We start from the raw sequence: 25,022 nt of genomic DNA, 5'->3' as shown, positions 1-25,022 counted from the left end.
TCTGTTTCACAGTCTGTACTCCTACTATCCCTTAAAAAAAAAAAAAAAATTAAAACACAGCTTAAAACTGAATACAACCCATCACAATGCCAGTGTGGTTACCTTGAAGAAAACCCTTGATAATGCCGGCATTTGCTGTAGCGAAGTTTTTTAAAAATCCCACATTTATTCACGCATAGTCACTATTGAGAGACAAAGTTTTAAAAGCGATCCTGACATGTAAAATACAGTTACTCAGTTCTGCAGTGAAATCAGAGAAGTCTGCCCCAGGAAAGGGAGCTGAAAGATAGATGGGACAAGCTGGTCAGAGCAGTAGTAGGGGGTTGTACTACAGCATTTCAGGGGAAATAGAGTTAAGTAGACGTTTTTCACTAAGTCAGTTAGAAATACTCTACATACACAGAAAAAGTTGGTTACACTTCCTTAGCAAAATACCAAAACGTTTTGGAGCTATGCTCTAGCTTTCAAATATTGCAGTGCAATAAAGCAGCACAAACCACTACCTACCTGCTTTCTGCACAGGAGTGCAGAGTAAGCCCTGAATTTCAAAGGCCGACGTTTGGTGAGCCACAATTTGCATATTCAAAATAAAGACTTAGGAGAGCAGGAAGCCAAATTATTCAAGTTGTTCTTTTTTAAACAAATCAAAGTGAAGACAAGACATTTATTTTAACAAGACTAAGATTTAATTTTTAAAATTTGACATTTAATACAAATATGTCAGGATAACACAAATACACCTGAAATATGCCAGTGTCTGAACTTTATTTAACATGCAAAAAAATCAATTAGAACACATAAAAAATGCAACTAGAGGCTGTAATTTTACATTTATACATCAGAAGTGTCCATTTTAATGAGTTGAAATAATTAGTCAATAACATCTAAATACCAATTTATTCTGCAAGAACATCTGTATACTCAAAGCAATAATTCTATATTTGCCCACAGTCTGTAATGACAATTCTTCCATTTACTAGCCCTTTAGGAGAACCAAAGGATTCAATCTTTTTCACAACATCCATTCCGTCTTTCACAAACCCAAATACCACATGCTTGAAGTCCAAGTGTTCTGCTTTTTTAAGTGTTATGAAGAACTGAGAATTGTTTGTATCCCTGCCCTTATTTGCCATTGACAACAGTCCAGGACCAGTGTGTTTCACTTCAAAATTCTCATCTTCAAATGCTGCTCCATAAATTGACCGTCCACCTGTTCCATCATGGTTAGTTATATCACCTCCCTTAAAAAAAAAAAAGGGGGCAGAGCATTAACTTACAAGTGACAAAACATAAACCAACAGCACAACTATATTCCCTTTCAACAGTAAAGACTTGGCTTTGCGATAACTCGGTCTTCAGAAGTACTGTATTTACTTAAGACATAAGGGTTCCCAGATTCAGCAGCTTTGTTCACAGCAATGGAAACAGTAGTGGAAAGGTTATTCCTTGTTTATTCTGAATACAGCATTTTATCTTCCCGTTCCACAGTGACCACTCCTCTAGGCCCATGTTTTCCACTGCCTGCTTCCTGCATCAGTTGGCCCTGACAGCTGGGGCCTGCTGAAGGCCTGTCCTTGCTTAGCCCCTGCAAGCATGGAATTATCACATGAAAAAGGTTAAGGTACCAGTGAACAGTAATGTCTTGCTTCTGTGCAGGCAGCAGCTTTTGCCACATTACTGCTTGTTCAGGAAAGCAGCTACTGCTAGTGAGCAGTATCTTTTGTCTTTCTGCAAGGCAGCAAGCTTCTGGCTCCTGATTATCTGACAGGTTACCATATCTTTGAAGGAAAGCCTTAATTCTCATTAAAAAGCTTCTCACTGTACCTGGAGAAAGTTTAGGCAAACTGAGCAAACTTAGGATATACTAATTTAATGGGATAAAACCTCACTTTTCATCAGGGTATGCATGGTGCAGTTAACTGTTTTAGAAGAGAGTCTGCTCCTTGTAGAATGTAGAATACACTGAAACAAGCTTAAGCCCTAAACCAGCAACGCTGCTTTCCTTTTCAGAACGGCACAAAGTTTTAACAAAAGAGCCATAAAGGGCATACTTCAGACACAGGTGATACCCAATCAGGAGACTGGATACATTTTTTAATTCAAGCCATTCACACATCACTGTCTGAGTTTGCAGGTCATGCCTTTGCTTCAGGGATGTAGTGACATGCAGGAACTTCAGTGTAGTGCATAAGGAAGTTGGTTCATTCTGCCAGTTACAAGTCACTAAAACTCACTGAATTATTGAGAGTTTTAGGAAAGGTCTGAGCTATAATCAATCTCCAAAGCCTTCAGCATTTACGAAGAACTTGCTAGCGCTACTGAATGCACAGAGGTTTAAAACCAACACTGTCTACATGGGGGTTCAGATGCACTGCAGGCTGATACTCTTGGGGAAAAATTCGAGTATTTTAAGACTACTTATTTTAGATGGAAACTCTAGCATTTAAAACACTTGGAATATCAGTTTTAAAGTGCATGTTATCTGAAATACAAAGTACACTTTTCTAAATGTAAGAGAAGCCTGGAAAGTAAGTGCTCTTAGCAGGTGAGCATACAGAAGTTTGCTTCTGTAGAGAGAAAAGGCTGAACAGTAGTTTTGGGAACCCCTACTTTCCTTAGTGTTCCTATTTAGCAGCAGGCCCCTTGCCCGCTGTAAGAAGAAATCTCCATCTCCTTTTTTTTCCTTCCACACTAACATGGCAGCCCAAGGTAACACTAAAGCATCAGGCAGCTGGTAGACACAGGTAAAATTATTGGGTTTAGGGCAGCATGTACTGCTTGCACCATTTCTCATTTCCTTGTAGGGAAAGGGCAGATGAGAGCATCTTGGCACACTGAATCCATGTGGCCAACAAGAATGTGCTATCCTGTATAAGTGATTTTCTGAAGTGCCATTATTAGTCAAGATGCATCTCACACTCTCAATGAAGAAGCTTCCCGTTACGCTTACCTGACACACAAAGTCAGTGACTATTCTGTGAAAGCTGGAGTTCTTGAAGCCAAATCCTTTCTCTCCCGTGCACAGGGCCCTGAAATTTTCAGCAGTTCGAGGGACAATATTTGAGAACAGCTCCATGGTTATGTGCCCTAAAGGTTCATCATCAGCAGAAACTTCAAAATATACAACGGGGTTGGTGTCCTTTGACAGTCCCGCTGCCAGAGATAAGTGTCCCTTCTGCAGTTCTGACAAGCTCTGCTGGCATTCTTCAAACCTCCTCTTGAAAGAATTAGCCATTTCTTGGCTTTTAAATCTGACTGCAAGTTGTTCTACTTTTACTTCACCATCTGAAAATAAATCCGAGAAGAGGTTTCTTTAGTTCTATTCAGTACAGTCAGAAACAAATAGCTTTTATCTATGATAATCTCCAGGGAAAAACAAAGCCACAGAAACTACCACCTAAAAAACCACCTGAAAGACTCACCAGCATAATCTGTGGCTGTCCAAATTAAAGCATTGTTTGATGTATCAGAGGACACTAAATTCATTTCTTTGGTGATGACGTGGTTTGCACAGACTTTAAGAACTTGGTCTCTTCTCATTAGGACTCTATAGTATTTCTTCTGTGTATGGAAGAGGATCTTTATCTCTCCAACACCACGCTCCTTCCACTGAGTAGCATCCCTGTCCCATCTGTAAAGTTTTGCCCTCTCTTTGAAGAGAATTTCTTCATCTTCCTCTCCAGATTTTACCTCCACCTAAAAAAAAGCAATATACCTGTGATTTCCCAGAGAGCTGCTCCCACCAATATTAAATATTATTACATACACTTACGATGATTGTGACATATTACAATAGAAAATTACTGCATGTGTTGCTTTCTCCACCACCATATTCATCACACACCAAAATGAGTAAAACATTTAGCCTTTTAGAATTTAAGAGCCCGAGAAATTCCACTGTGTGAGATTAATTATAGCACAGCAATACTACTTTACCATGCTACATACAGTTTTGGTGGGTGTTTGCTGGTTTTTGCTTTGGGGATGGGCTTTTTCTTTGGGTTTGGGGGGTGTGTGTGGTTTGTTGGCTTTTTTTCTTAAAAAAACCCACCATCAAGTGTTCTGGCCAGTTTCCTAGGAAAAGTTTCAGGTTTGCTGAATGATGTACACAATGAAAAGTGAAGATACAGTACTATTACCATACCAGGCATTACCTTTTGAACCTTGATAAGTAACTTCATATTTGCACTTGAACAGCATAAACACCAACGGAGCATAAACACTGAGTAAAACAAACTGAGGCCTGGCAGCTGTGTCTCCTCACTTTATGTATGCATATTACTGGCCTCTAACCTCCTTTAGTTAACATATCTTTCAAAGATAAGGAACACCGAAGAGAACTGGAGCAATACATGACAAACAACTACTTGTGGAGGGAGAAATAAGACTGAAGAGAAGCAGCAATTAAGGAAAGAAAAAAAAAATCATAAAGTCATAATATGACACACAGATGAGTAAAGGTATACTAAATTTTGCAGAAGGTGGTTGAAGGCATGTTACAAACTAAATCAAATTTGCTGTTTAAATTAAAGGACACTGCAAATTGTTTATTTGTGCTCTATTTGTCTTGCTTAATAATTATACTAATCTATAATTCAATTATATTATTTATAGGAAAGCCAGACAATGTGATTACAACATCAAAAAAGTTTGAAATGGTTGTTAGGCACACTACAGCTAAATACCAAATCAAGACATGAACAACTGTGTGAAGCCTCACTACGTTACAAGGCTACCAACAGTTTGAAGGCTCTCCTACTTCCTAAAAAGCACTAAGTTAGTTCCCCTTAGCCTTCATGTGCGGTTAACTGCACTACATCTTTATTGCTTAGTGACTCTAGAATCCCTTGCCTAGCTTAGAGTACAAATTTTACTTGCTACGGCTTTCACAGACCTGAATCTACAAGTCACTGATACAAAGCCACAGGTGTATTCAGTTCCCCATTGGTTTTCAACTCTGCTATAATGAATCAGTTTTAGCTTTTAAAAGCTATGTGTATAAATTTGCACACTGATCAACACTCAGTCGAGGTATAATAAACATCGAAGATCTTAACTGATGCACCAGACACTTCCCCAGCGCTATGCTGTACTAGGATTTAAAACAGCAGGTGTTGCTACATAGGCAGTGCAAGAACTACAGAACAAAGCACACAACACAAACAAAGGTAGTTAAGCCAAGCATTTTTAAAAAACTTTGTGTTATAAGACCTCCTTATCTTAATGTTGGTTTATATTCCAGAAGTCACCTTACCTCTGGTAAGGACACAATTGGCTCAAAGTGGATATCATCACTATGTACCACCTCATCATCACTACCACCTTCATCTTCATCTGCTTTATGGGCCGTCTCTCCAAACACAGCTGCTCCTGTATTCGCCCATTTGAAGTTTTTATCTGTAATTAAAGAGAGTTACACTTTAAACTTTGTATAGTTTTTTTCTTCCTGACAAGCACTTGCAAAAACCTGCTGTCCATCAATCAATCAGTACAAATTTGGTGCACAAAAAGGTGTATTGTATGAAGCACAAGTTCAGCTGAGTGTCTGTCTCAGACTAGTTTAACTCACCTTTTGAGCCAAAAGCAAAGTCCCCAGAGTTTTTGGAAGCCAGATCTGCAAATGACAAGCCTGCAGTATTGCCGAAACCGAATGAGATGATTCTGTTTTCTATCAAATAAGAGGGAAAAGTCAAAGGTTTTTCTCTGCCTTAAAGAAAATGTGTTTAGTGTTATGTAGTCACAAGAATAAACTGGAGAAGTCTCTACAGTATTTTTACCGTCCAACAAATTTCAAATCTGCATGACACTCAATTTATTATGATTTTAAAAAAGGGCTCAAGACTGTGTGAAATAGTGTCAGCATGCTACTTCCATGCAGTTCCACAGAGCTCTAGTAAGCATTCATACTGTATTTAACAGTAAAATATATGATGTATTTTCATTGAAAGATACACCACAAACATTACCATTGCTCTATAGTAGTGCCATTTGAATACACCAGAATTTGATGTATATAATTATTTTAACCCCCAGTCACATTTTTACTAGATTGGTATTTATGCTAGTTCTAATTCAGTATTGGTACTACTTCTTTCCAAGGCAGCAACTACGTCAGATAAACTAATCTACAGAAAAGCACACTTAGGTTCCTACAAAAACCAGAACATACCTCTGACCTTACCTTGTGATTCAGACTCTTCAGAGTCAACACTTTTTTTAGTTGACAAGTCTACAGGTTTGTCATCAGCTCCTGATAAAGTCTGTGATACATGCACAGTTTCAGTGGTGGAATCTGGTTCTTCATTGCTGGCAGCTGACTGAACAAATACTGTCACCTTACTGGTTGATGGAGTAGGTACTTCTTCCTGACTGGTAGAGACTAAGCCAGTTGAACTTGTAATCTCATTCTCCTGAGATTAATAAAAAGGTAAAGTGATAAGCAAATAAGCTAGAAAAGCCTAGTATTCAAACCATCTCCTCAGGAGACTAAGAACAGTCATTTTAGAAAAAAAACACCAGGAAAACTTGTTTTTGTAAGCTTTCTGGCATTTTCCATTACATTTAACATACAAGGATATTAACTTGGCAAGAGACTACAGTAACTTTGAAGTACTACGCTTTCAAAAAAATACTATTACTTCCTGAAATTAATTAGTCCTTATAGAGAGACATTAGGAGTGATTTTACTAGCCAAACTGGTTTATAAGAATAGCTGTACCTCCCTTCTCTTCCCAAAGAACTTAAGATCTAAGCTTCTGGTTTAGTGTTGGCAAAGACTTGAGGCACAGCCAGAAAACAGTCACAGTTTTTCCCCACTGTATGTTCTAGTTCTCACAAGGTAAAAAGTATGTGAAGTCTCACATGTACATGAAATAATTGTATAAGTTTAGTAAAGATTTAGTTTTTACTTTCATTTCTTGACTTTTAACTTCTGTCTGAAAATCTTCTGGACTGTCATCCTCAGTATCACTGCTGACACCACAGACAGATGTAGGAGGAACCTGCAGAGTTTCTGCTTTAGCATTCTCCTCAGCAGTTGATTTCTCTCCCCAAGTAGTAGCACATTCTCCTTCATTGTTGAATTCACTTTTTCCTGTGATGCCTACTGCAAAGAATAAAAGTTAGTGGAAAAGAGCTTGGAAGGCAGCTAAATACTGAAGCAATTTTTGACACCTACATTATAAAATAACTTCATGATAGCCAGAGCAACTTGAAGTAAAACTGCAAGAGTTTTTCAAACAGTATTACTGTTTAACCACTGGAAGTGAAAACTAACTTAACTCCACTTACGGTGACTAGAACTGTAAATTCATCATACTTGGTCTTCTATTGCTATCAGGGAACTTCCATGCAATGATGAAAAGTCCAACACCACAGCTGCCATTACTAATAGCTTCTTTCAACATTTACTCATATTTCAGATGGCTCAAATACATACTACCTCCTTCTAGCACATATCCTCAAAAAACCCCCCAAACTTCACTTCCAGAAGTTATCTTCTCAGATTCTTAGTTCTTCAGTGCTGAAGTCTGAGGCACAGCCCAAGTAAACATAAACATAAGCAACAAATTCAATCTTCCACACCAGTATTTTTAGTGTAAAGACCAAGCGCCTTTTTTTAATTGAACAATAGTAACTCATAAGCTGAACTTAAATTGACTATCTGCAGAAGTAGCAAATATTCACAGGTGTAGACAACTTTTGTACTGTACCACAAGCTGAATTCTTCATATTCAGAAAGGGCCTAAGGTAGGAAGACACTTTGATGTTCTTGTTTAGAGACAACCTGAAATGTACATTTCTCATCCAGGTACCACTTTACTGCTAACTAACAGTTCAACATACTGAACTTAAAACTCTATTTTGAGATGGAGCTTTTCTGCTCCTAGCATCAGTGCCTCTAAAAACTATCTCAGGAAACATAATAAATCTCAGTGCCCGTGTGTCCTTCAGATTTAGTGCTTATGTTTTAGTAACTTTAAATATTGTGTTTTAAGACATACCATTTACAGGATCTTGCACTTTCTTTTTCTCTTTTGAATCACTGGGATACAGTTTTCCATTAAGTTTCTTAACAGCTGTTTCATAGTCTTCATCTTAAATACAGGAAACAAGAGTAAGTTCTCAGGCATTCTCAAAGTACAAAGAAGTCAGCTAAGCCATTCCGACACACAAGCCTAGCAAGCATGTACAATTTTTGATTATGTTTTAAGAGCTCCATAGGTCAGCCAGCAAGCTTTCACTTCTTGTTTTGCATACATGTGCTTCAGCGTGCTACCGACACTTTTCTCAGCGTAGATTGTTACGGATGCATTGCCCAGGTTTTGTTTTCAGAAAACATATTACTTGAATGATTTTATTAAGAGTACCACTAAACAGAACTGGGAAGGAAGACTGAAGATCTTTTATAAAAGAACTAGCAAGCTCAGATATTTGTGAAAGGAGGCTTGTCTTCCATTCTGTTGACTAGAATGCTTCAGAACTTCCATTTAATAGATCTGCTGCTGAATAAATTAATTTAGTTGCATGCAATAAGATACAAAATATGTCCCATTTTAGTACTAGGAACTTTCTTTACAAAAACTATAAGACATAAGCACTTAGGGAACCTGGGCCTGTTCCTTTTTGATAAAGGCTACATTGTATTTGTCTCTAAAAATAGTTACAAAAGCAAGCCTCTTGCTCAAATGAGACTAGGCTCTAATACCCAATTACATACTCTTACCTAACCAAATTGCATTGGTAATGTGAGTGTCAACCCCCATAAGACACCAGTACAAATTCACTTTACCCATTCTTGGGCCTCTATTGTACTATTTTGTCTTGAAGACCTGAGTGTACATTTTTGGCCATAAGGAAGATGACGGGATTATTTCCTACCAGTTCAAACAAGAATATTCAAGTGTCTATAATGGTTCTGGTAGTACTCACAGAATTACAGAATATCTCAAGTTGGAAAGGACCCATAAGGATCATCAAGTCCAACTCCCCGCTCCTTGCAAGACTACCTAAAACTAACCCATATGACTAAGAGCATCATCCAGATGCTCCTTGAACTCTGACACGCTTGGTGCTGTGACCACTGCGCTGGGGAGCCTGTTCCAGTGACCAACCACCCTCCCAGTGAAGAAACTTTTTCTTATGTCCAATCTGAACTTCCCCTGATGCAGCTTCATTCGGTTTCCTCATGTCCTATCACTGGTCACCACAGACAGGAGATCAGCCCCCCACCTCTGCTGCCCCCCTTGAGGGAGTTGCAGACTGCCGTGAGGCCACCCCTCAGCCTGAACAAACCAAGTGACCTCAGCAAGCTCCTCGTAATCCTGGCCCTCAAAGCCTTTCACCATCTCGGTCAGCCTCCTCTGAACACACTCTAATAGTGTGATGTCCTTCTTACACTGAGGCACCTAAAACTGCACACAGTGCCTGAAGTGCAGCTGCACCAGTGCAGTATATTGCACCCTTTCCCCACAAAAAGGCAACACAAAGATCAACTTTGGAACTCCTTACCATCATCCTCATCACTCACGTATCCAGGCTTATTCTTGTAACAGAAGAATGTTGAAGGTAGCTTGAGAAAGCCAGCAAGAGCTCTCTGTTCAGGGGTAGGTGTTAACTCATAAACTATTATAACCTCATCAGATGGCAGATCATCTTCTGACACCGTCGTCTTCTCAGCTTTTTACAGAAATTGAGCAAACCATTAAAACAATCATTTCAGAACAGGCAATTATAATAATCTCACAGTGCCATCATTACAGAACTGAATTAATTCTAAGGCAGTCAGAAATACATTTGGATCCTATATATTTTCTGTTGATCCACAGGAAACAAAAATTAAAGATACGGGATTCTAGGACAGAGTATCCTGTTAAAAAATTCTAACCTGCATGCCCAACTACATCCTTTCTATTGACTTCAGAATTTAAGTATCAGAACAGAAAAAACCCCTGCGTCTTTATATCGTTACAAGGATTATTTAACTAAGTCCTCATGTCAAACAAAATATAACTACAGAGAAAAGGGATATAGGTGTTATCTAGAGGTAGAGAGGCGAAGTTCAGGCCTGAAAAAAGAAAAAGTGAAGTTGTCTACAACAACATGTCCTATTGCATTGTTTAAAAATGCTTTAAGTTCTAGAAAATATTAAACAGCAACTGAATAGACATTTCAGATTACCTATGGGAAATATGAGCTTTTCATTAGCTAATCTCAATGTACCATAATAGCTGTTGCTGAAACTTTTGTTACAAAAGCAAAGTCATTTATAGTTCCTCCCTGTTGAACAACAAGAAAATATTGCTTTCAGTCTATTTAACTAGCTTTTCCAACAAGGACAAATACCACTATGAATTTTATTATATAGCTTTTTCTCCTCTCTCCTTCAACATTGTTGCCCATTCCACTTGTATTGAAAAAACAGTGCATAACCAAAGGTTAAAGCTGAAAGCACAGCCGAGAGCCTATTGCAGAAAAACATATGGCTCTAAGAACAAGGAAACAGCTTTGTAATAAACTCAAATCTTTGTTTCCAAGAACGGAAGCAGAGGGAGGATATACCAGTTTAAGCATCATGCACTGTTTGTTTAGGATTTTGCTTGTTTGGGTTGGGTTTTAGTGTTGTTTTGAGAGGGAAAGTTGGAAGGTAAAGGAGTGAGAAATAAATTTGTTACCTATTTATAAGAATTACCCCATAAACACATCAATATCCACACATCAGCTGTTTCTAAGAAAAATTTGATTGCTATACTAAGTCAACCTATTCGTTAATGTTCTGCACGTTTGAGTCAGCAGAATTTGAAGGGTGCTCTCAAAAGCTCACTGTTCTTTTCAGTAGATAATATTTGATAAGTCTGTGGCGCAGTGTAGTCAGTGGGAACCTAAATCTTCAGCTAGGAACCAGATTACTAATCGGTTCCTGAGGAACACCAGCTTTCCTGATCATGCAAATTGATATTCATCACTGAAAGAGGAGACAAGAACAGAAGTGCAATGTTTATAGACACGCCCTCTGATGGTCTGACACTCTAAAATAGATCTTTACAAAAGTAGCTTTCGCACTAGTATCTTCCAGTAGATCAAGAGCAATAAAAAGAATAGTAGAGTGAAAGCAAAATCTAAAGTACTAGTTCAATTTAAGTTTTTTTTCCAAAATGTTCCCTTCCCAAACTCTGCTCCTGTTGACTCTCCCTTTGATGACAAGTTAATGATTTCAGGCATTTAGATACCAGAGCATAGGTCAAACCCATTACCAGCACATACAGTCTTGCAGATTAATTCTTTTTGCTCACTTCTTTTTTTATATCTCAATAGCTCTTCAGAGCCTGTATAAAGTAAATGTAAGATAAAATTCCTGAACAGCAAATTTCTAAGTTCATATCATGACAGGAGGCTACAGATGTTTACATATATATTCTCAGAATCTCATGCAAAAAACTCATCACTAACCCTAGCTGATTTAAGAATTAGGAGTACATCTAGTACCATGTTACAAAAATATGCAGGTATCCTACATATTGGCATGTGTTCTATTCTCTCAGATTAGTTAAGCAAGTGTCTTGATTGAACTAAGTAAATTTGCACCAGGTTCATCGTAGAGGTTTAAGTGTGGAGTATTTAGTCTTACAGCCATTAAAAGTAACAATAAGAAACAGCTTTTCTTAGGATTAGAGAATTTAAAAAAAAAAATCTTCAAAACCAAAACACGTCTTCTAAAATCAGTCAGGTAGATGGTAAAAGTGTGAATTTTCTTTAACCTGAGCAGTATAATGCTAGTTAGAAGACCCTGGCAACAGATGATACAGTCCATCGCACTGGACAGACAGCATTCCCAAAGAATTATCATGCAGTAGTTCTTGTGCAAAGTAGCTGAGTAAGAGAAATACATTAAATAGCCACTTCAGATGAACCATGGGTGAAGTTCTCCATGAAGCTCATCTATCAAATACTGGATTAAGATTCTAGTGTTCCAAACATCCACTCAAAGTGACAAAAGGGTTCAACAACAAAGATTAAGATTACAGCACATATTTGCCCTCAGAATACTAAAACTGAACAAGTTGTCCACTGGTTCGGCTAAGTCAGTTTCTACTCACCCTCCCCACAAGAAAGTTAAACTTTTCTTATTCAAAAATGCTGCAAACAGCTTAAATATATCTTCACAGGCAGTCATGAAAACAAAGAGCCATGCATATGTACAACATTCTTAAAAAGACTGTTGGTTCTCTGATAACAGAACTTTCTACGGGGGGGGGGGGGGGGGAATCCACACAAAACATTGTTAGTCTACGGAAGGAACAAAATAAAGAACAATACCATGCACAACAGTTTTTACTGGTGTATTGTATTTTTGCTTGTGTTTCAACTAACAGTAGGACCACCTAGGCCTAAATACCTAGCTAGTCACAATAACAGTATTTTTTTTTTCTTATGCATACATCAATGAATATCTCCTGGATATAAGAGAAAAGCACCAGTTTAAACCTTAATGCACGTGACTGATACAGTAACATGCAATTGACATAACTTCAAACTTGTAAAGCACTTATTAGAAGCTCATGACCTGACCTGACAAAAACTAAGTAGTTCTGCACCTCCATGCAAAAGTACTTACGAAGTTAAATTTCTTTTGAATGTTGCTTTAGCACAAGTCAGAAGCTGCTCCCCAAAAGACGTTCTCCAGGAGAAAGCCTCAGACTGTATTAGCATTGGGTAGCTTGAAAAACTTAATTTAGAAAGGACTTCTCAAAGTCATTTGCTATTAAGTCAGAGCTTAAAACAAAGCCACCAAAAAGCTATGCTGAAGACTTATCAACTGTACATAAATCATTAAGTACATAATCATATCCTAGTTATCAGAAAAGTAAAAGCGCAGACAGTCTGAATTACTAGAATGACGTATTTTGTTTGTTTTGTGGTTGCTTTTTTTTTTTAAAATCCACACAATCTACACTCACACACCCCCGATATAGAAAAAGAATCAATTTGAGATAGCAAAAGTTCTTGCACATATGCATTGGCACAGAATGCGTAATCACTTCACATTATGGACATCAAATGATGAAAATAAAACTGAATTGTTAATAAACTCCATGCACTGGGATGCCTAAAAACACAGAACAGTTGACTTTAAATCATATATACAGGAGTTCAGTGTTTAAATAAGAACAGCTTCTCTAGAAATACAGTTCTGGGAAAATGGTGTTTGGAATGACTTTTTGACATTTTTAAACAATGTAAGACACTAACATTAGAAGACTGTCTTCTGCAGACTAGAATAAAAATTTGCTTTTTAAAATTAGAATGCTATTGATCTGTGTAAATTGAGTACATTTGCAAGAAGCAGTGTTAGTAATGTCTTATAGTAACATAGAATCAAACTATAAGCTGTAACAGTTTTAGTTACAGGTTCCAAATTTAAACAAATTGGTTATTCAGCAAAGGTTTCCTGACTAGCTAACGTGGACTTCATATTATACATGAAGTATATACACATAAGCAGCAGCTAAGAAGCTGGCGCTCTCATTTCTGTGCACTCCTTGTTTTTAAAAGTGCAGTAGTTAACACTGATAATTGGGAAACCAAATTAAACATTTCCAATAGAGTCTAAATACATTCAAGTGCTTTGATGGATAACCTGTCTTGAGATCTTCAAGTATATTTCATTGAAGTGGAAGACCTCAGGCACTAAGAGATGTATTCTCTAAAACAGCAGGAGAATTTAATTTCTTTAGGAAATGGGGCATTTTAGAGATCCAGTGTGCATGTTCACTGTGATGGAAAAGTGCAAGGCAGACACCTTCAGAAAATAAGGCAAACAGAAGCCAAAAGCTTAAACGGGGCCATCCATTGTGCTAGCTCATACTAACACACTAAGGGCTAGAGACATTCTCCAATAGAACAAACAACAGTAGACAGACACACAATTTTAAGTACTCTTCCTCAGCATGCATGTTAATTATCAGGATCACTGAGCCAACTGTTTTGTCACAGTTGAGTTACTGTCCATGCCTGCTAAAGTGTTTTTATCACACATTCAGTGCAGTATGTAAATACCTTTACTATCAGGTTGCAAGGAAGATGTGCTTGTCCAAAAGGCCATTGGATTAGATTTAAAAAGGCTAAAATTAAATCCTAAAAAAATAAATCGTTTGGATATAAGTGTTTACCTGGAATTTTAAAAGGGTAAAACAGATGTATCTATGTACTGGAAGCATTCTGTACTTGCATTTCACAGTAGGAAATGTAAGCTGTTAATTCAAAACAAGCTTCTCCAACCTGTGCAAATAGCTTGCAGCTATCATCTTCTACCACATCACTTTATTATACTTTAGTTAATAAACAGACAGTGTGTCTTGATAATTTTGAGACTAGTATGTAAATTAAAAACTCATCTGATTAAACAGTCTTGCACTGATGGGAAGTGCCACATGAAGCCTTCAAAGAGAATACCATTAAACCGCTAGTAAACCCCATTCTTCTCAAAAAGACACTTCAGCACATTATAGTGGCCAAGTCACAGCCACAACTACTGCAAGCGCATCTTCTTCAGCGTCATAAAATGTGTAACTAAGGATGGAATCACATGTTCTCTTTTCAAGGCTAAGGAAAGAGGCTAACATCTGGTGATGTTAGCCTCTGAAATTGCACACACTTGAAATTGCAGAGGCCAGTAATTAAGACTTCAAACAAACATATAGAGAGCAGTTTAGAATACCTGTCTGTTCAATCATGGAGATAATTCAAATTTTAGTTGAAGCATACATTTGCTGTTCTCACACTTCATCACTTGGAGCAAAGGCTTAGGTACATACAATACCAATCCAACTAGCTATTTAAGTCTCAAAAAGTGAATCTACAGCTCCTTCTTTAAGCACTTAAGCCTGAGATTCAGGTACACCATTTCAGAGTTATAGCTCCTACCTGAAATCCCTCTTCTCACTAATTAACAAAACTGTATCCTGCATCACACATTTTCATATGAAAATAACTAGGACTTAGAATTCAATCCTGTAGTTGAAACTCTTGAGAACTTGTGAAGATACAGGTAACCCGCGTTAAAACTGAAAGGAACTACGTATTATCAGGACAACAAACTAAGAAATAGCATAGAGGTGACTGCTTAGTAAGCTGCACAGTTGAATATATTACTAGTTCAATTGACACTCACCTTTTTCCAGAATTTTAAATGAGAAGTTGGAGGGTCCATATTGTGTATAAGTAGGCAAGTTGTCTACCTTGCTGTCTAGAGACTTCTGAGCACTAGAGCTTTTTGGTGCTTCAGAGGCTTCCAGTTCTTTCTGTGCTGTGTTCTGAGATGCTGTAATATGATCTTCACTCTTTCTTGGAGGATTAAAACTGAAGCCAAAGAGAGAACCAGTGGCTGAAGTATTTCCAAATGTGAATGTCTTTGACTTTTCATTACTGAAAATGCTCTTGACAGATTCAGATCCAAATACAAACTTTGGAGGAGAAACCACTGCTTTTGTTGGTGTTTCAGAAGTGTTTGACACCTCTGCGACCTCTACATTTGCAGCAGAAGTATCATCACCATGACTGAGGTCAGTTCTTTCTCTGGTAGTTTCTTCTAGTACAGCTACAGCATTTTTACCACATGGAGATTCCTTCGGTGTATTGGCACGAGAAGAAAGAGGTGTTATCAGTGTGTCTCTCTCCTGGGCATGCTTTGCTTCATCAAAAATTTGCTTAAATGAGTCAGCAACATCTTGCAGCTTGAATCGCACAGCTAGAAGTTCTACTTTCCTTTCCCCATCTGCAAAGTCACATGCAGTCCATACCCATGCTCTATCAGAGCCTTTCATTTGTTGCATATTCATATCTGGTGTTATTCTATGATTGGCACAGAGTTTTAGTACCTGGTCCCTTCTCATTACTATACGCACTTGTTTGTTGTCGTAGTTTTGTAATATTTTGATATCCCCAATACCTCTCTCCTTCCACTGATTAACATCTTTGTCATATCTGTAGAGCTTAGCTCTGTGACTGAAGACAACTTGCTCATTTTCCTCACCACTGGTCACTTCCACGAGATCAGGCAGAGGTACCACAGGCTCAAAGTACTGCCCATCTCTTTCTTCTTCTTGAGTAACATCAGAATCTTCATCTGTGCCTACTGATGTTCTACTCTGGTTCTGTTTAGCAGGAGATTTGGAAGGGCTTAAGGCAGATTTAAAGCTGAAACTAAAACCTGTGGTAGACTCCCCAAATCTAAACAGATTTTTCCTTACAGGGCTACTTGCAAGAGGTGATGCATATACAGAACTACTTACACTATCATCCAATGCTTCTTCACGCAAGTCATAGTTATCCCATTCCAGGGTAGGCCCCGTACTTTCAGCATGCGGCTTTATAACCAGATCAGAAGTACTGCTGGTGCAAACAGAGTTTACATTTTCCTCTTCTGACAGTTTAGTTTTGTCATCTGTTAGAAATGTTTTGAGATCTTTTAAGCCACACTTCATTTCTTCTGCTTTCTGTATAAGTTGAGCTGTCCTACCTGTATCAACAAGTTTATGAGGTGTCTGCAGTGGTATATCTAGTAGTAGCCTCTGACATTCTTCAAACTTCTGTTTGAACTCCTCAGCCTGCTCTGGCGTCTTGAATTTTGCAGCCAGATGTTCCAGCTTTGCATCACCATCAGAGAAGTCATTGGCCATCCACATCCATGCTTTGTCTGAGCCAGACAGCTGTTTCAAGTTCATTGTTGTTGTTATCCAGTGATTTGCACACACCTTCAGTACCTGCTCACGCCGCATTAATATTCTTACTTTGCCGTTAACTTCGTTTTTAAGAATCTTCAAGTTGCCCACCCCACGTTCTTTCCACTGGCTTGTTTCTGGATCAAACCTGAACAGCTTTACTCTTTGGGAATATAACACTTTCTCATCTTCTTCTCCTGTAAATGGTTCTACTTTTTCAGGCATCTGAACAATAGGTTCAAAATGGATATCATCGCTGTCCTCTGTCTTATACACATCATCATCCTTCTCACCAAGGTCAGCAGATGTGTTTGCTTTGTGATCCGTTTTAGCATCCTGAGAAGAAAACAGCTTTTCACCTGCACCTGAAAAGCCTTTGAAGTTAGGGTCTTTTTTGCCAAACTGAAAGCCTTCTGCAGGAGTACTTTTTGCAAGCTCTGCAAAAGTAGAAGTGCTGCTATTTTGCCCAAAAACAAAGTCACCTTTCTCCTTGTTTGCTGTTTCTTGAAATTGGAACGTAATTCCGCCATCTGAAGGCATTTCCTTTTTGTCTTTTTCATCAGTGCTTTTTAAGAAGCCAGTTGTACACTCTTTGGATGGCTCATCTTTCTTAGTGGTATTTTTACTAGACTCCTGTATCCCAAATTTAAAACCATCTGCAGGCACTGGTATTGAAAAGCTAAATCCTTCCTTTCCAGACTTAGCTTCAGTATCAGAAGGAAGCTGAAATTTAAATGTCGGTAACTTGCCTTGCTCAGCATGACCAAACTTAAAGCCCTTTTCTAAGAAATCACACTTAAAGCCTGTTCCCAACTGTTCTCTAACAGGTTCAGATAATTTGCCTTTGAAGCCAAAAGCAGCTGATGAAGCATCACCGGTGGGCTTACCAGATGTATTTGGTGTTTGGCAGGTTATGCAGGCTGGTGAAGAACCTTCCTTTTTCACAAGACAAGTACTACAATCCCACTGCCCTTCCTTTTTAGCAAAAAGCCCTTCAAATCCATTTTTCTGTGGCTTACTTGCATCAGCAGGGGAACCAAACATGGGAGCAGCAGATGCCTGAACAGTAGGTACAGGCAAATTTGGTTGACTTTGAGAGTTTGGATTCTGACAAGAACGACAGTTCACATCTTTTGCTTCATTTTGGACTAGGCATACAGAGCAGTCCCACTGACCTTCTTTTTTAGAAAAAGCTGTTCCCAAGTCATTTTGCATAGCCTTTGGACCAACTGCTTGGCCAAGTTTAGAGGAAGTTTGTTGACCCGATACCACTGTACTAGTTTTGTTTGGATTCTGGCAGGCAACACACTTGGAGGCAGTGGGTTCGTTTCTTACTAAACAGACACTGCAGTCCCATTGACCTTCCTTTTTAGCAAAAGCAGACCCAAATTTGTCCTGCACAGTGTTACCGCTGTCTTTGAAGCTTGCTGCAGAGTCAGCTAATGGGGCGCCATGTGCTTCCCACATATCTGAATTTGGACTTCGACATGATACACAATTCTTTGCCGTTGCTTCATTTGGAACTAAACATACTTTACACTCCCACTGATCCTTCTTCAAGAGATGCTGCCCAAACCCACCAGAAGTTTGCGGGGCTTCCTTTCCAAATGAAAAAGTGGTAGGGCCAGATGCAGTTGATGTGGCTGTAAGGCTGCCTTTACTGTCAGATTCACTGCTCACCCCATCTTTTGGGAACTGAATGCTAAAGTTCAGGGTCCCAGAAATAGATCTGCTAGGCTCCTTGATGTTCTGATCTGTTGTTTGTCTTGCAGTGCCACTACTCTGAGTCACTGCTGTGTCAACATTTGATCCCAAGGTCTTTAAAATGTTCTGTGACTCCTCAAACTTACTTTTGAAAAGCATTGCCTCCTCAGGTGTTTTAAATCTAATTGCAAGCTGTTCTGGTTTTGGCAACTCATCTGCATAATCTAAGGCATGCCATACAAACGATTTATCTGACCCAGCATTTGGAGTTAATTTCATATCAGTATTTATGTAGTGATTTGCACAGATTTTCAACACTTGGTCTCGTCTCATTAAAAGACGAAATTTGCCAGATACTTTATGTTTCAGTATTTTCACATTTCCAATACCCCTTTCTTTCCATTCTTTAGATTCTGCATCGAAACGAAAGAGCTTGGCTCTGTTGCAGAAGAATTCTTCTTCATCTTCCTCACCTGTCTTTACTTCAATCTTGTCAGGGAGTGGCACCACAGGATCAAAGTGAGGACCATCATCATCCTCATCTCCACCATGAGTGCTTCCTCCCTCTGTTTCATGACTTCTGTTGACCAAATCTGAATTTGAAGTCATGAATCCAAGCTTGCTGGGTTCTTGGACATTAAACATATTGCTCTTCTCGAAACCCAGGTTTTTGTGTGCATTTTGTCCCACGCTTTCTCGAAAAGAGATGCCTGAAGTGTGTTTACTGCCAAAATTGAAAATATTTCTTTGACTATTTGTCTGATCGTTAACTGGTTTTTGCTCGATATATCTATCATCCTGTAAAGGTTTATCAGATGTCAGAAGATCAAGGAGGCTTTCGCTGCTGTTAAAAGCTGCATTAGGAGGCTGTGTTGCAACTTGAAGAGAAGGAAAAGTAAAGTCTCCATCGTTGGACTTGAAGTTAGTGTTGAATTTAAAAGTTGTTGGCTGACTCGACTGTGCTGGTGTTGGCAGAGATGTTTTTGGTCCTTCTGCTGTTCCTGGCTGTCCGAATTTAGATTTTGGAAATTCTATTACTTTTGATTCTGCAGGCTTTAAAGCTGGTGGTGGGACTGAAGGCTTTGTGAAATAGCCTGGTTCAGGCAATGGTGGATTTGTGCTTGCCTGTGGAACACTGTAGTTGTAATAATCATCACCCCCACGAGGTGAAATGAGTCCAGGTGCAGGAGAATCAAAACGCAGAGGTGTGCCATATATTTCTTGGGAAAACATACAAGCAGAAGTATTTTGCAGTGGTGGTGTATGCATTGGTTGTTGATAAGCATATATATGTTGTTGAGGTGTAAGTCGGTTCATGCCATAGACAGGAGCCTAAACAAAAAGCAGGAAACAATTGCTTTGCTTATTATGGTAACACAGAAGATGAAGTCTTATCGTGCTGAAGCTCACATAACATTTACTCTTAAAAGCAGGGCACACTGTCAGTAGTTTAAATCTAAACTAATTTCAACCTAGTTTAAACTGATTGGTTTAAATCTTGAAGGGCATCTGAGAACAAACACTGAAAAAGGGACACAAGATGAGTCGGGTTTTTTTAATAACAAAAGCATTGAAAACCCCACTGTCTTTTGCCATACTACTTTGGGGGGGGGGGGGGAAATTAAGTGCTATCATATATACGCTGTAGGGGACACTTACTAACATATTACAGACATGACAGCTTTTCCTCCCAAGCCCCACATGCCAAAAATTAGGCAGAAAAGTAAATTATCAGTTTATTCCTAGAAGCCCAAGTTCACCAAAAACTATATAAGGAACTGCAACTATGTCCAAATCCAACCACATATAGAATCAAAAGCAGCCATTTTCAGTAGATCATTAAGTGGATAGATTCAGTAGATCATAAGTGGATAGATTTGTTCTCACCTTCGTTGGTGTTACGTTTGTTGCGGCAGTTCTGAGAAGATACTGAGAGTTATAAGCAGGTGACTGGCTGTAGTAAACAGATGGGCCAGTGGTAGCAACTAAAAAGTAACAACAGGAACAGTTTATACTTGTTTTTTTGAATGGACTCTCCCCAACAATCAGTTTTTAATTGTGAATCACTAAAACATTTCTGCATTATTTTGAAAAGTCTTACTTGGTTTAGCTAAGCATGTAAAAAATTCAGCAGCAACTTACCTGTTAAAGGAGCTTCATGAAGATTTTGGGCTCTCTGATAACCCTCTGACATCGTATCTGTTCCATAGCTTTCCGCAGGCCACCGATGAGATGATGCATTTGAGTTGGAATTATTAAGTTTCATTTCTTGCATTTCATTCTGTCAAGACAGTGTGCCAATCAAGAGCATAAGGTATTTGTAGAAGAAAACATAAGGAATCATCCCTTCCCTCTTGCTATTTAAAAGCATGTTCAACCTCCAGAAAAAAAAACAACTAAAACCCCCCAAGAAGTACCTGCCAGAATCATCCAAGATCTGCCCATGCAGTACAAAGTACTAAGATTGTGTTCTAAAGCCAAAAATTAAAAAAAAGAGCCAAGTGGATGAGAAGCAATCTAGCAAGCTGATAAAAGCAGAACTCTTTCTGCATGAAGTCCTTAGACGGGCTTGCCTTTGCACTCCTGCTCAAATCCCAAATAAGAGTTTTTTTAGCAAAAAGATTTACACTTGCATTCAATTTAGTCAGATGTTTACAGAAGATAATTTCACCAATTTAAGTAGTAGTCTAGGAACTTTAAGTTGCCCATACTATTATCACTACATCCTTACCATAACGAAAAGGCCAACTACTCTTCACTGAATATAGACAAAATTGTTTACCTTTAAAGCTTCCACTTGCTGACAGATCATCTGAAGTATAGATCTGTGATCTTCTGCCCACTGAGGAGGAGTTTTAGGAGAAAACTAGAAAAAAAAAATTGAATCTTGTGTATTTTTCTTCAAACATAACCATACCCTGAAATACCAGCTGGCTAATATACCTTGTAGCTCTTAGTTGGTGAAAGAGAGAACTTCTTTGGTGATGGAGTAGAATGTTTCATCTCTGAATCTACAGCTCGTGACAGACCATTTCTGAAGGCAGGATTTCCCTCTTCACCATTCTCACCAAGTTCCTGGATCACTGTATCTAGCATTTCCCTCACAGTTTCAACAGACACCGGCAGCTAGAAAGTTATTCGAAACATGAGTCACAATTGCAATTCTCCCTCAGAACACAAACAGACAACATCCAGAATTCTAGCTGAACAATTCACAAGGCTTTCATTACACAAATACTGTTCTTACAGCAAAGCTCTAAATCTGTTAAGATTATTGCAAGAAAACAATTCACACAAACATGAATTCTATTTTTTCAAACTATTGACTTCTATAAAAAGACAGTGGCAAAAACTATTTGTTTACATTAAAGTCTTCACCCACAAAGTAGTTGGAATACTGCATGATCTGGTAGGTTACAGAAGTTACCCAGAGTTTATCAACCCACTGGTGCTAAAAAGGTTATTTGCCTTGAGCGAAGAAATAAGTTTAACTTGCCTTAATGCAAAGCCTGGTCTAAAAAAGGTAACAGTAAAGCAAATAGTTTCATTTTGAAACAGTAACCAAAGCCACCACATCTTTTTTAAACCAAAATTACTTACTTTCTCAGCTACTGACATATCTGAGGAGCTTTCCTCAATGATCTTCATTAGATAATGTTTGCTTTTAAGAAGATAGGTTTTATGTTCTTCTTGTTCTTCTGGCAGTGTGGCATCATTTTCAGTCTCTTCTGCCTTTCTTTGGAAGATCTAAAACACAGGATGCATATTAATTAGGATCAGTCAGAAGGCAACTGAATAAAGGAAAGCATTTCAGGATAATGCTATTTATAAACTTACCACAGCAAGATTCCAGTATGAAACCACATTCTTAATAGCTTCAAATGCTAATAAAGCATCATCAGTTTTGCCATCAACTGCATCCAACATTGCAAATGCTATATGTGCCTCTTCTTCATACGCCGCAACCTGAAAGACCTATGAAGAAAGTGAAAGACAACTCATACTTAACAACGGAATGATGCAACGGTTATTTTTTTTTCCCCTTGTAATACAGGGAAAATACAAATACTTTTTAAAGGAAGTTGGTACTAAGGGTGTTCAGTGTCTTCAAATCATATACACAGGCAAAAATAAAGTTGTAAGGAGACATTTTTTTCCCCTTTATCAGAGACTGATATTACCAAATCTCATCATTAAGTTTTACAGTAGTAACAACATGAGCTGTACAACACAGAGAGAAATCCCACAACTATATAAGTTTCTGACATAGACCTTTCCTTAACTTCAGCTTTGGCTTACTCAATCTGTACCTGAATGTCTACACTATGAAAGTGTTTGAAAAGAGGATCAATAGGTTCGGGAATACTCCTCTTCTTTTTTATAGTCTCCAGCATAGGCAAAACTTTCTTCCAGTAGTAGACACTTCGTCCAATGTATTCCTTCTGGTCATAGAAAGAGTTAAGGTTAATGCCCTGGTGAAAAGGGAACAGAAGCACACAATTTCAACAAATTCAAGTTAAAATGCTATTCATACATATCCTTCCTGTTTTCTTGAAAAGTTTTGAGTGCTTCTCTGACACTTGAGATAAACCTTGGGGGGGGGTGGGGGGGGTATCTCAAGAACTATGTAAAGTAACATACATGTAGACAATAACAATACAGTTTAAGACAGAGTACTTCATAGGGTGACTAGAGCAACTAATCCGCCTGACAAAACAAAGAGCAGTTCTCAGTAATACTTTCTCATCTGATTTCACCTCCCCAGTCTGTTTATAGTTTGGAAAATAAGGGAGAAAAGCACTTCAGCATCTACATATTTAAAAACAATCTCAGCTTACTGTTTTTTGCAGGCTTTTTGCCCAGTGTATAATTAAGGCAGGTTGAAGGCCATGCTTCTCCAGTGTTCGCAGAGTACTTATTCCATGCTGTACGATAAGCCTCAATTTTGCTGCTGTTCCTGGTCTAAATATCAAAAGAAATATTCCTTGATTAGCATTCTCTACTTTTCATCTGTTCACAAATCATTTGCTTAATGAACACGACCTGCAGTATAAATATGAATATAACCTGCCTCTAGTTTAAAAAATGCACGTTAGAAATGCAAATTCCATTTTTAGAAGTCTTTGAAGTGTATAAAGTCCCTAGTGTAACAAAGCTTCAATGTCCAAAATATGTCAAAAAAGAAATGTAATTTTCCAAGAATCTATCAGGACAAATCAAAGCTGCTCTAGCAGAAGCTGCCTAAAGGCTTGGTTAAACATTTCCAAACTGAAAAAGCCTTACATTGTTTTTCTCTGAATAAGAGTACGAACAGCATCCCACCAGGATCTTTGCTTTTCAGTATAGAGCTGTTTGCACACTGGCAACGGTAAGAATTGAGGCTGATGCGCGCCGTAGTGAGAATTAAACTTCTCTTGCAATTGCAAGTTGCTAGTGAATACCACCCCAAGTAGGAATACCTGTTTTTGTAAAAATAAATAAAAGGTATTAAAAACCAAAAAAAACCCCTTAAATCATACACTTAAGAACTTGGAAAGTTTACTTACTTCAAGGTCCAATAGGCAAATGGATTCAGGAGCATCTGTCTCAAGTCTTGATGTTTCTTGTGGCAAGTGAAAAAGCTGTTTTAACCATTTGCGCATTGGAGGTAAGACTGACATGGAGTTCCACTGCAAGCCAAGCCACACAAGGTGCTGGAGACTGCCATTGTGCATTTGAACAGCACCTATGCAAAAACAAAGTTGGATGCAGATGTCAACTTCCTACAAGTCAGCAGGACTTGTATCTGATCAAAGCTGAATTTCACACTTCACTGTCAGAGCAGCTGAAGATACTTTGCAGACCAATGACCATCAGGATTCCAATTTTCACTTGTGAAAGATTACAAATTTCAAATTAGCCAAACATATTAAATAGACAGTTCATCTGAGTGCTCAAGACTTAGAAGCTTAAGGCTTTGAAGGAGTGAGTCTCAGATTTCCCTTCACTTCCACCCTCACCGTATTCAGTCCAACAGGTGGTTATTTTTAGCAAACCTATTTACTTCTCAAAAATTAGTGTATTATTCAATACAATATATACAATATATTTATTCAAAATAAGGTATTATTCAAGAAGCACTTCCTTATTTTGCATTGAAGTTTAAGTCTTGCCTAGGCCACTAGAGCAACTTTGGACAGTTACTCCAGCTATTTGTCTTCTGCTGCAATATGAAGTATTTGTCTAAGAGCTTCTGGTGCAAAAAAATGTGTTGAGTTTCAGAAATTAACACCTCTTACCAATATCATATTTATGAAGTTCCGCTTGCACTGGTGCTTGTGTACTGACATTTCCAATATCATCCGTGCCAATAAAAGATCTCTCTCTAGAAGCTCCACTCTCAAACAGGCTATCAAACAATGTAAATGAACCACTCTTGTTTGCAAATGATTCCACAATCTCTTTAAAGAAGTCTTGCTTGCCATGGCTTAAGTTCAGCAGCATATGACCTAGAAAACAAAAACCATCACTTCACATAAATAAAGCAGTGAACATAAGGAAAGTAATATTTGATACACTGGTCTGCTTTTGCTACTGAAGGCTGGGTGGGAATCAGGATTT

At 38.3% G+C, this 25,022-nt stretch overlaps 1 protein-coding gene across 3 annotated transcripts in view; it reads right to left on the bottom strand.

The window, feature by feature from the left end:
- Positions 1–669: 669 nt before the first annotated feature.
- RGPD4 (RANBP2 like and GRIP domain containing 4) overlaps positions 670–25,022 on the bottom strand; it is a 33,376-nt gene continuing 9,023 nt past the window's right edge. For 2 of the 3 annotated variants that reach the window (XM_074909518.1, XM_074909534.1), the window contains exons 9-29: positions 24,701–24,910; positions 23,969–24,147; positions 23,706–23,881; positions 23,261–23,384; positions 22,733–22,894; positions 22,260–22,397; positions 22,023–22,169; positions 21,366–21,548; positions 21,205–21,288; positions 20,565–20,703; positions 20,310–20,407; positions 15,170–19,754; positions 9,511–9,678; positions 8,004–8,096; positions 6,909–7,105; positions 6,182–6,410; positions 5,570–5,668; positions 5,255–5,397; positions 3,423–3,696; positions 2,951–3,285; positions 670–1,241 (exon numbers count right to left, since the gene is read on the bottom strand). In XM_074909518.1, coding sequence (XP_074765619.1) covers positions 936–1,241; positions 2,951–3,285; positions 3,423–3,696; positions 5,255–5,397; positions 5,570–5,668; positions 6,182–6,410; positions 6,909–7,105; positions 8,004–8,096; positions 9,511–9,678; positions 15,170–19,754; positions 20,310–20,407; positions 20,565–20,703; positions 21,205–21,288; positions 21,366–21,548; positions 22,023–22,169; positions 22,260–22,397; positions 22,733–22,894; positions 23,261–23,384; positions 23,706–23,881; positions 23,969–24,147; positions 24,701–24,910 — 8,069 coding nt within the window. In that variant the 3' untranslated portion in view covers positions 670–935. The remainder of the gene's footprint in view (positions 1,242–2,950; positions 3,286–3,422; positions 3,697–5,254; positions 5,398–5,569; positions 5,669–6,181; positions 6,411–6,908; positions 7,106–8,003; positions 8,097–9,510; positions 9,679–15,169; positions 19,755–20,309; positions 20,408–20,564; positions 20,704–21,204; positions 21,289–21,365; positions 21,549–22,022; positions 22,170–22,259; positions 22,398–22,732; positions 22,895–23,260; positions 23,385–23,705; positions 23,882–23,968; positions 24,148–24,700; positions 24,911–25,022) is intronic. The other variant, XM_074909527.1, reaches the window with a different exon arrangement.

The sequence above is a fragment of the Athene noctua genome, chromosome 1 (assembly GCF_965140245.1).
Source record: "Athene noctua chromosome 1, bAthNoc1.hap1.1, whole genome shotgun sequence".
NCBI lineage: Eukaryota > Metazoa > Chordata > Aves > Strigiformes > Strigidae > Athene > Athene noctua.
Note: the sequence above shows the minus strand (reverse complement) of the source record. Positions and strands in the feature narration are given on the sequence as shown.